This window comes from Limulus polyphemus, unplaced genomic scaffold, assembly GCF_000517525.1.
Source record: "Limulus polyphemus unplaced genomic scaffold, Limulus_polyphemus-2.1.2 Scaffold272, whole genome shotgun sequence".
NCBI classification, from domain to species: Eukaryota; Metazoa; Arthropoda; class Merostomata; order Xiphosura; family Limulidae; genus Limulus; species Limulus polyphemus.
This window is the reverse complement of record NW_013665882.1, coordinates 557507-569445: the sequence shown is the minus strand read 5'-3', so window position 1 is coordinate 569445 and position 11939 is coordinate 557507. Positions and strand designations below refer to the sequence as shown.

At 33.5% G+C, this 11939-nt stretch overlaps 1 protein-coding gene across 4 annotated transcripts in view; it reads left to right on the top strand.

Moving 5' to 3' along the window:
- Nucleotides 1-11939, top strand: part of LOC106456924 — a 162599-nt gene that overhangs the window by 107416 nt on the left and 43244 nt on the right. For all 4 annotated transcript variants that reach the window (XM_022382709.1, XM_022382708.1, XM_022382711.1 and 1 more), the window contains 3 exons: nt 4335-4474; nt 6411-6570; nt 9567-9667. In XM_022382709.1, the coding sequence (XP_022238417.1) occupies nt 4335-4474; nt 6411-6570; nt 9567-9667 (401 nt within the window). The remainder of the gene's footprint in view (nt 1-4334; nt 4475-6410; nt 6571-9566; nt 9668-11939) is intronic.

The window sequence follows — 11939 nt, the reverse complement described above, 5'->3', positions numbered from 1 at the left end:
CGTTGTTAAGTGTATTACAAAGTTTGTATTGACAAAGAATAAACTAGTTTTAATCAAGAATGGACTTCTATCGCTGAAGTTTCTCTGAAAGAATTTATACCGGAAATTATCAAACAAGCAGATATGCAACATTACGTATTCAGGTTTAAAATACATTGGAAAGTTTAACATACCCAACAAATCTTCATGCCAAATTTGTTGAAGATCCATCCACAAGATGTTAATTAAATAAACGTAAAAACGCCCATAAAAAACACAAAACGCAAAACTGAAAATTTGTATGTATCCCCGCATGGGTCTAATGAACCTCCATACCAACTTGGTTGAAGATCCATCCACACCATGCGAGGTAGTTACATGAACATACAACAGACAGTACTATTTTACTTATGTATATTCCGAATGGTATGGATTAGCAATTAATATGTGTTAAATAAATATACGTATGTTATTTACGATTATCCGCGTAAGTTTATTTAGAAACACAAAGTTGTAGTTATACCTATCATTACCAAACCAAGCCATCTTCCCGATTGATCTCTAGGTGTAGGTTTTCTGTATAAAAAAAAAATAGTTCTTTTGCTGTTTGAATAAAGATGTAGTAGAAAATGTCTACAGAAATAATATCTCTATTAATTGGTACTTCGTGTAATGTTCTGCTACAGCACTCGAATCAGTATGACATCGATGAACAGCCTTCACATGTTCTGAAATTCTCAAGAGTGGTTTTCGTTCGGTTCCTCGTGTGTAACATGTGCAGCATTCTTTATGGCATGTGTTTGTACACTATGTTTTCAATTAGCCTAAAAACAATTTTTATCCTTACGTTAAAGTTAAATTTCAGACCTAACCAATGTTCCAGAATAGATTCCTGAATTGGAATCGATTCCACAACGTAATGTAAATAATTCTTATTTAAAAGCTTTGATAAAAAATAAATATAAATATAGCTTTATTAAATTTATTTTCTTAATATTGTTTTAACCAAAGAAAATGAGCTATCATGAATACTGTTATTTTTAGCCTATTATTAGTAAAGTGTGTATTGTTATACAAATTATTTCTTATACCGTATTTTATCATTATTTTTGCACCATATTATAATGAGGTTATGATATGTTATCCATGGTCAGTTTTGTGGCAGAGCAAACCCCCGTTGCCTACGCTCTTGTTTATGGAAAGACCTGGCTTCGTGTGTGATTTTGATTCTAGGTTCTTATTGTTTTTTATTTCCTTGGACGTTAAAAAATAACGATACACGTTAATTTTGATAACATTTTCCTTAAATCGTAGCCAGTGTGTCCATGAAAAGTAATTATTTTGTGCTTTTTGTCTGATTTAAGGTGAGAACGATATTAAAGTGTTTAGTTGTTGAGAAAATCAAGAAAGCAGAATATGTTTTCAACTCCATGATGCCAAGTTTCTAAGATGTCATATATGAATCGACATCACATTTCAGAGGACATTTCAGTTAGTTCAGACTTGGATAACAAGGTTTTATTTTCAAAATTGTGAGAAAAGAAGGGAAATTAATTTACAGTTAAAAAGCTGTTAGAACAAAATGGAGGAGGTAAATATACAGACATAACATCAGCAACTGTGAAAGAACTAGAATTAACTAAGGAACTTCAAGAACATTACCTGAGTATTGAGACAAACGTACCTATCATACAGAATTATAGTTGAAACTGAGATAAATCCTGTCCTTAACAAGGAGACTGTGGCACATTGAAAAACATGCGATAACACCATCAGCTCCAATAGATCTCATAACCTCCAGGAGAAATTCCCCTATTGCTATTAAACACGAAAATATTTATCATAGAACATGGATTCTTCAAACCAAATGAATCATTTCCCAAGAGAAACAACAACAAATGATGCGTGTTTATAAACACATGTATTTTCAGCAGCACGATGAAGCTAGAGTTAGCTCAATCAATCATATTATTATGGTACTTTCCAAAACGAAACTGAGCAGATTATGAAACGTGTTGTCTCTTTATCGAATAAAACAAACCTACTAACCATTCATTCCAATAACATACTGTGAGTGGAAGTGCTTGGAATAGAAACTGCAGAATTATTAATGTTCTAGTGTGTATAATGCCGTGTGTATGGCCCTTGAGTAGTGGAGGTAACATTGAACTGTGGACGAGAATCTGAAGCGTGAAGCAAAGAAGCGAACAAATGTATCTCGCAAGTTTTTCAGCGGCTGCTAAAAGTGGTTCTTATTTTGTTAAAAATTTCTCAATTTTTAGAGGTCATTCGAAAATAAACCAATGAAGTGAACAGTGAATATTTTGTCACAGATGTTGCTTTTAACTAAATTCAATATCCTAATTAAACTACTCATTAACATGCTAGACGAAATTCTGAAGTAACCAAGTCTTAATATGCAGAATATATTGATACGGGCTTTATCAAAAATCTTGGAAAGTAAGCTTGTGAGTAACATTAAAGCCACACGATTTTATTTCATTACCATGGATAGACACATTTCAAAAATAGACTAGTCAAGTGTTCTTCTATGTCCAGCTCACTAGATGTGGGAATGATAGACCTGAGAAAGTGAACGTTATCGAAAGATTTCTCGGGTTTCTTCAAATTAAAGACCGGAGCGATGTTTGTTTCTTTTGAATTTCGCACAAAGCTACACAAGGGCTATCTTCACTAACCGTTTCTAATTATGCAGTGATAGACTAGAGGAAAGGCAACTAATCAACACCACCCACCTCCAACTCTTGGGCTACTCTTTTACCAACGAATAGTGGGATTGACCGTACATTATAACGCATTCACGGCTGAAAGGACGAGCATGTTTGACGACGGGAATTCAAACCTGCAAGTTGCAAGTCGAGCACTCTAGCCACCAAGACATGCTAAGCCTAGAGCGCTGTTGCCAGTCGTAATGAAGTACTATACTAAACTTTATTGAGAAAAAATTACCCTTATGAACTGATATCTTGAATGTGAAACACTTTGGTATACAGAAGGCAATTAATGAAAAATCGCCAAACGCATAGTTCGTAAAGTGTACTTGTATATCAATGACGCTTTAAAAGCGTTACACAAGTGAATAGTTTGTTGTTGTTGTTGTTTGTTTTACTAACAGTGCTTCAAGAACTTTACGTGATTTTAAGCCTCACCGTAAATCAATGGGATATGGTTGGATTATATACATAAAGAACCAGGGGCCACTATAAAGAAACCATATCACATGTCTGGTTGAATTGTTTCTTTGATGGGTGTGAATTAACTTTACTCAGAAATCGGGAAAGCCTTGACTAACGTTCTTAGCAATAAGAAGTATCAATATCTGAAGAGCAGATTGTAAAAGTTTGAGCTCCTGATCGTAATTGTGGTTCTGAATAAAATTCTTGATGTGTTGAATGAGGTTCTTTTGCAGTCTTCCAAATACATCAGTGAAGCCAAAAAGGGTGTTATCGTTCTCTCCAAAACATTGAACATCTAACCAAACTTGAAAGTGAAGTGTGTATGCCTAGTAAAAATGTAATTTTGTGGAGTTATCTCAAAAGTGACGGTTGAAGGACTCTTAAACATTACGAGTGACCTAAGATTGAAATCGGTTGCACACAAATATGCTATTCCTGAACCAGCCAAGTCCTAGTATGCGAGTGACTTATACGTACGTAATGAAGACGATAGATGTTCTGTAAGAAAAATACTTAAAGTGATTCCTTGCTAGTCTTCATCATGCATCTTGTCTCTTTCCTATGAGATTTATATCAGGACACTTTTGATACAACTTTTGTTGCAGACTTTTCTTATTTCTTAATTGTCAAATGCTGTTTAATGTCTTCAGGTGTACGTGTGTCAACTTTGTTGCTTTTTCTAACGCTACCAGAATCCATCGCGAGTTTAAAAGATATATTTTTCAAAATATAAAATGACCTTCCAATGTATCGGCGGTAAGCTTGAGAGCCTCTATCATTAAAATTCGCTGTTTGTTTCCTGCAGTGGGCACAGCAGCAGCAGCTCATTTTGCAGCTTAGTGTTTAATAGAAGACAAACAAAATCAAATTGAAAATAATAAAGAGAAACTTAATGAGCCAAGAAAGACTGAAAGGACTTGAGCCACGACAAATTCAGCCCAGTTACTGCAGCAGAAGAGAATGCTATTCAAGGAAGCCTACGGAATGTCTTTATATTGCAAACAATGTTGCTAGTATTTATTGCCTTGGTTTATTTCTTCTTGCAAGTGTCACTTCTTTGTAAAGGTTACTGTGACGGCCACAAAACTGATTAGACATAAAATCTAATTTTATTGTCCGTGTAAAGATTATTGTTTTCTTATATTTTTCTTCTTTTAGACCTAAACCTAGATGTCAGAGGTTATCGTCTCAGAGGTCAGTTTAGAACTTTACAGCGATCTAGACGCCACCAACCAATACTAAAGCCACACATTTGCCAGCAACACGGCCTTGACGATACTTACAACGGAGTTGTACAGGTATTTTCTAATTTCCTAAGCTCAGTGCATCAGAATATGGCCTGAACTAAAACAGTAACATTTCAACTTGGTGTTAGAAACCATGTGCGGCCACTTATATCAGTGTGATTTGAAGTGGCCTTATTGTAGAAATAAAAACAAATCCAAACTTCATAAACTTGAAAAAAAACAGATATATTAATAAAAAAACGGTATCAGTAAGCTACAAATTAAGATAGCATCATTGCTATCATTAAGAGATTCGTCATCTCGATTTGTTTGTTGTTGTTTTCCTGCCGTCAAACATGACACTCGTAAACATTATTCAATAAGAACGTAGATAATTTTTCTTACATTTAATTTGCTACATTTTCAAATTGAATTAAAATGTTTCTTCTGATATCGAAGTCATGCAATAGCAGCTTAAACGAGATATAGAGTTGCTTTTGTAGAAGTCAGACTCTACCAACACTTGTGTATTACAACTTAATAGTCGTGTCGTGTTACGGTTTATAAAAGTAACCACTTTGAATGTTATTTATATAAGTTAGTCTACTACTGGAAAAAACGTAATTTAATCAACCTGTACTTCAACTGAGATATGTTTCCTATCACATAATTTTCTATATTACCACACCATAACGAGTATATGTATAGGGGAGTAGTCAACCATGCTGGGGATTTCTATTCTCTTATGTTGTCGCTTTGTTACTCGTACACTATTCTATAGCTAGAGTTAAATCTGTGACTTAAGTATTCGTACTACCAATCATTCGTAACAGAAGAATTTCCGGTTCTCGATCTATTGAATAGATCACCAAAATACCTCCGCCGACGTCGAGCTCAGTCTTTAAGTTCGAAGTTTCTTAGTTTGTTTGATAAAAGATCATAATACTATCTCATGAAACTATGCAAGAATTAATAATTGCAATGGCTCACGTTGAAATTATTTTCAGCCTTTTTCTCTTAATATTTCGACACCCGCGAAAGGTAAACAATGTATATATATGTAGTGACATAAGGTGACATCTGTAACAATCTAAAGTGCACTTAATTCTCATTTACTCACTTACAAAAACAGCATTTATTTAAATGACAAGTCAAAATGCCCTTACTTACCTTTACTGATGTAAACTTATGTTATAGAGATCCACAACAACTCATGTCTAAATGACAAGTAAAATTCCCTTACTTACCTTTGCTGATGTAAACTTATATCATAGAGATCCACAACAACGCATGTGTAAATAATAAGTAAAATGCCCTTACTTGCCTTTATTGATGTAAACTCATGTTATAGAGATCCACAACAACTCATGTCTAAATGACAAGTACAATGCCCTCATTTACCTTTGCTGATGTAAACTCATGTGATAGAGATCCATAACAACTCGTGTCTAAATGACAAGTACAATGCCCTCATTTACCTTTGCTGATGTAAACTCATGTTATAGAGATCCATAACAACTCATGTCTAAATGACAAGTAAAATGCCCTTAGTTACCTTTACTGTTGTAAACTCATGTTACAGAGATCCACAACAACTCATGTCTAAATGACAAGTAAAATGCCCTTAGTTACCTTTACTGATGTAAACTCATATCATAGAGATCCACAACAACTCATGTCTAAATGACAAGTAAAATGCCCTTACTTGCCTTTACTGATGTAAACTCATGTTATAGAGATCCACAACAACTCATATAAAAGCCTTCTGTCACCATATGGTTTTGTTTACAGACTAGATACATTTGTTGTAAAGAGAGATGTCTTGTTTTATACTGCCATTGTGTTACGTATATATGCTAAAAAACTAAAAACAAAATCCTTAACATTTTATATAATAAATTTTGAACTGTTACACTACCCTTTTCAAAATAGAAAATAAATGCGAGTATTTTTAATATATAAAGTATGGAATCATATCATTTTTCACTTATTGTTTCTTTCCTTCAAGTGTCTTATTGCAAGTTCTGGGCAATGGGCCTTCAGCACTTTTACGCTTGACGTGGCCACTGGAGGACATTCTTTGTCAGTGTTGTTGGTCCACTTATTCCACCAATACGGGCTAATCGGGAAGTTCCACTTGGATGTACTAAAAGTCTATAAATGTTTCAGTAAGTATGAAATGACCAGTCTCTCTCTCTCTCTGCGTGTGTGTATTTAAGGGATTATGGTTCTAAACCTATTATGTATGTTACCTGTTCTACACCATCACTGATCGGCGGAACAAACGGTGTTGTTTTCTACCATAGCACCGCCCTAGATTGATGTAAGCCCAAATAATGAAATTATCAACGATTCTTTTACATTTTGAAACTTGTATAAGAATATATTTGATGATTAGTAAATTTTTACTGCTACTTGGTGTATTGCCAACACTATACCTCTTTTGAGTTCCAGTTATAAGAAATCTTTCTGAATAAGTAATTCTTTTAAACTCACAATGCTTCCTTAAAATAGCTGCTAGTTTTTAAAACAAGTCTTACAATGTGCTGCTAACCATACTTTTCAGAGTTGTAAGAACTATTTGTAACTAATCAACTCCTTTCAACTCACCCACTCTTGTTTAAAACAACTGCTAATATAGGAAAATACCATCTTGACGACAACATAGTATTAACTCCTTACACATCTACAGGACCCACTGTATAATCCTTTGTTTCAACCTCTTCCCACGTGTGAGTTTCGACATATTTACCTCCATGAAGAAAGGGAATTCCCTTTAAATCTTCCTAGATTTTGCCAGTTTCAAGTTTCAGATTAATAATGAGATATTAAAACATGTTTTTTCCTGTGTATCTAAAAAACAAACTGTCACTGGGAGAATTGTTTATTTATAAACTGACAGTAAAAGAATGAAATCCATTAACTTATGACTACGAATGCTCCCAGAAAGTCAACTAAAGACGTCATTAACTTACGCGCTTGAGGTGACAGTATGAAACCAAATCAATATCGTTACGTACTCATTATCTTCAAATTTTCTCTGTCTGAGAAGAGTCTAAATAACGTAGTATCGACTTTCCTCTCCAGAACTTATCTCTGGCATGTAACTTTACTCAGAGTAAACTTCCATGCTTGTGTTAATACGTTGCATAGAAATTCCTAAAAATTCTATCATTCCTCTTACAAGAATAAACCAGAAAAAAAGTGAAATATACGCTGTCCATAAGACACGATTGACTCTATATTTATATTGCATTCAGCTATTATTGTTATTTTTTATAATAAAATCGACTAAAATTTCTTATACTGCATATACATATTTATTAAGATGTGAATTTTTGGTAGGCCTGTCATACAGACATGTGAAACAAACACTTATATTTTAACAGTTAAACTTTATTCATTTTACAGAGCCATTCTTTCTTACCACACAAAGCAGTCCTCGTTCGTTAATAGTAGTTTAATGACAGTATACTTCTAGGCAAGAAGGGAATTTAGTGGATTTGTTCATAACGTGGGCCAAGAAAACGCTTAAGCACGTATAGGATGTCATAGCAACATACCCAACCCTTTCATTCATGTGACTATATAACTACATGTTCTTGATATATATATATACTGAGGACCGGCTAATGTGATTGCTTGAATCCTCGACTTTTAAACAATGTAAGCTATGTTCTACACGTTCTTGGTATATACTGAGGACCGACTGGTAAGATTCCTTGCATCCTAGCCTTTTAAACAATGTAAGCTATGTTCTACACGTTCTTGATATATACTGAGGACCGACTGGTAAAATTCCTTGCATCCTAGCCTTTTAAACAATGTAAACTATGTTCTACACGTTCTTGGTATATATTGAGGACCGCCTGATAAGATTCCTTGCATCCTAGCCTTTTAAACAATGTAAGCTATGTTCTACATGTTCTTGGTATATATTGAGGACCGGCTGATAAGATTCCTTGCATCCTAGCCTTTTAAACAATATAAAATTTAACCTCTCAAGCAGATCATTAAATGCTCAAAACTTTCTTCTTTGATGTAATTTCAATAATTTATTGTATGAAAATTTGAAGTGAAGACCCACATCTATGAAAGCACCTATCGTTCGTATTTGAATAAGTTTATCATTATCTTAACAGCGATTAATTAGGTAAACCCAATGAATCAACGCCGCCTTAGGTTCCTTATAATTAAAACCACAACTTCTTGCTTGAAATCACCTTTTTTTGCCTGTGAATTTGTTTACATATCAGAAATTTATTACCTCACCATACTAAAAATGCACGTGGCAACAATAAATTGTAAAGTTTTTAAACTTACCAGAAAAAATGTAAGTACAGAAATAATATTGACAATTATTTTGATACCACAGCCAAGTGAATTTGACAAGTGTAATGTTTTACTCTCCTTATTCGGAAAAGTACGTGCACTTAACTTTTCCGAATAAAATTATTCTTTTATATCTTTTATTATGGTTTACCAAATATATATATATATTTATATATCGAGTTCTTGCAAAAACGCGCTCCGCATTTTGGACCCTGGGTACACCATAAGAATGATGGTCTAATGCCACTGTTAGGTCTGATAAGAGTAACCAAGAGTTGGCGGTAGTATCCTTGAATAGTTTCTTGTCCTCTAGTCTCTCAGCTCAAAATTAGGGACTGCTAAGTTCAAATAGCCGCTTGCGTAGCTTTGTGCGAAAGTATAAAACAAACCAAGATAAGCCATATAAAGAAACGTCGATTACTGCTGGATAAAATAATGATAACTTGTAAAGCTTTCAAACGACAATTAACAAGTAGATTCAACCACTTCGTGATTCTTGAGCCTTCAATTAAAAGCGTGTTGAGTGGGCCTCACTCTACGTGCACATTTGTTCTTTATAACATTTATTAACGATAAGGATATATTTTAATGATAAATTCCGTTTAAAGTTACCTTAATTATTTAAGGTGCTGAAGTTTTATTAGCTAAAGTAGTGACACGTCAGAAAATACTGAGAAACATCTCATTAGTTCCCTATAGTTACTGGTTCAAATCATAGAAGACACACAGAAAGCTAAGGAATTGTGAACTGAAACTTTGTTTTAATATACATCAGATAAATATAAGATTATTTTGATGAATAAAATACATAATATTTTGTTTTACGTTTTAGATCTTATCGAATCGAGTTACCACGTCGATAATCCTTACCATAACTCAGTTCATGCAGCAGACGTCACACAGGCTATGCATTGCTTCCTTCAAGAAGAAGTTGTGAGTAAATACAGAAATTATTCCCGATTTGTGATGACTGTCCCTAGCGGATGCGTCAGAGTTGGTATAACTGTCCCTAGTGGACGCGTCTCTGAGTTGAAATGAATGTCTCTAATGTGTGACAGAGTTGTGATAGCTGTTCCAAGTGAGTGTGTGTCACAGCTGTGATGGCTGTTCCTAGAGTGTGGATCAGAGTTGTGCTGACTGTCCCTGGTATGTTGTCAGGGTTGTGATGGCTGTCCCTAATATGTGTGTCAAAGTTGGAATGAATGTTCCTAGTGTGTGTGTCAGAGTTGTGATGACTGTCCCTAGAGTGTGAGTCAGAGATGTGCTGACTGTCCCTAGTATGTTGTCAGAGTTGTGATGACTGTCCCTAGAGTGTGAGTCAGAGATGTGCTGACTGTCCCTAGTATGTTGTCAGAGTTGTGATGGCTAATCTAGTGTGTATGCGTGTGTTAAGAGTGTTTGTTTTATTTTTAAACAGAATATTTGAAATTTAATACTAAGTGTATAGTCATTTGTTTGGCACTAAACACATAAATTGTAAATTGTAGTGCATTCCCCATAACTATATATGTTATGAATATTATGATAATCATAACTAAACGATTATAATGAGCTTAACAGTGAAGAACTGAATCAAATAAACATCCATTAAACTCCACCTGTTGCCTGCACATTTCTCTGCTTCTCGTGAAGGAAAGGATTAAGGAGAATATGGGACGAGGTGAAACACGTTACTGATATCGCCCTTATTTATGTAAATTTTGAAATTCTAATTAATATAAATATAATACAATTTGCTTGTTTTATGTTATTTTCCCGCTATTTATTAATTTCAGTAGTTGTTGTTTTTTAGTTTATTACAGATTTGGCGTTCCTCTATCCTACACTAAATTATCCTCAAAAATTATGAAATTAGATATTCGACACAAAAATAGGGGTAGATTTTGTAAGAGTTTTACTTAATTTAATTATGAACATATGAGAAATATGAAATATTAATATTTAATTCTATCTAAAGTTATCTCATCTTAATGTGTGATGTCATTTATTGGATCATAAAATTTCTTACTGTACATATATTTTGTACATACATCCATTGTTACAATTATTAATAAAAATATTCTTGTATTAAGGGAAAACAAAAATATTACACTTAAAATTCTACAAAAATCAGTTATATCAAAAATGTTTGATTTATTTGAAATTAATGAAGTTACACCTAAATTTGGTAATTCTAAACAGCAATGAATAATTTCTGTTGATCTACACAATATTACAATATTAAAAACAAATATTAAACTTGGAACTTAAACAGGAATATAAATTAAGTACAATTTTGAAAAACAATTTGTAGAGGACACTTAAGAGTTTAAAAAGTGAATTATATTTATTATACACATGTAATTAACTTTAGTAATACCCAAAATAATAAGCAATTACTTAAAACTAGCAAAAACATATATGTGAATTTAACAGAACAACAAAAGGTCAGATAAACAATACTTTTGTTAATTATCCAGATGATGTGATATTTGATAAAACGAATTATGTTTTAACTGAAATAGAAAACAAATGTTAGCTCAAAATTTAAAAATTACGATTCCTTCTCTAAAACGTAAGTTGTTTGTTTGAAGAATTACTACAAGTTTCAATGCTTTAAGTATGGATCATATAATCTTAATAAAGAATAATTTTAGCAGTAAAGATCATGGGGGGAAAATTATAAATTATTATATTAAAACATGTTAAAAGGCAATAGAACATTTGTAACATAAATAATATTTTCAATGATAACATTAAAATAAAGAAAAGATTCCTACAAAGACTAAGGAAACACAATTCTACTGTTATATATTACAACTTAAAAGACAAAATAATTACCCAACAATAATATTTAAAGATAAGATCATCCTTATATTTGATGTAAACTTCCTGAAACACGTAAAGAAGGTTGTCCGGCCAGAACAATAGTTTCTAATATGGATGTGTATAATCACGTGTCTGGCATGGTCTGGTGGTTAGAGCACAATTTGACTCGCAATCTGCGTGTCTCGTGTTTGAATCCTGCCATTGAACATCCTCGCCATTTCAGCTGTGGGGACGTTATAATATGAAACTCAGTCCCACTCTTTGTTTGTAAGCAGTAGTCCAAGAGTTGACAGTGGGTAGTGTTGACTAGCTGTTTTTCCTGTAGTCTATCACTTCAAAAATGTCCCCCAGTGGCACAGCGGTATATCTGCGGACTTACAACGCTAGAAACCGGGTT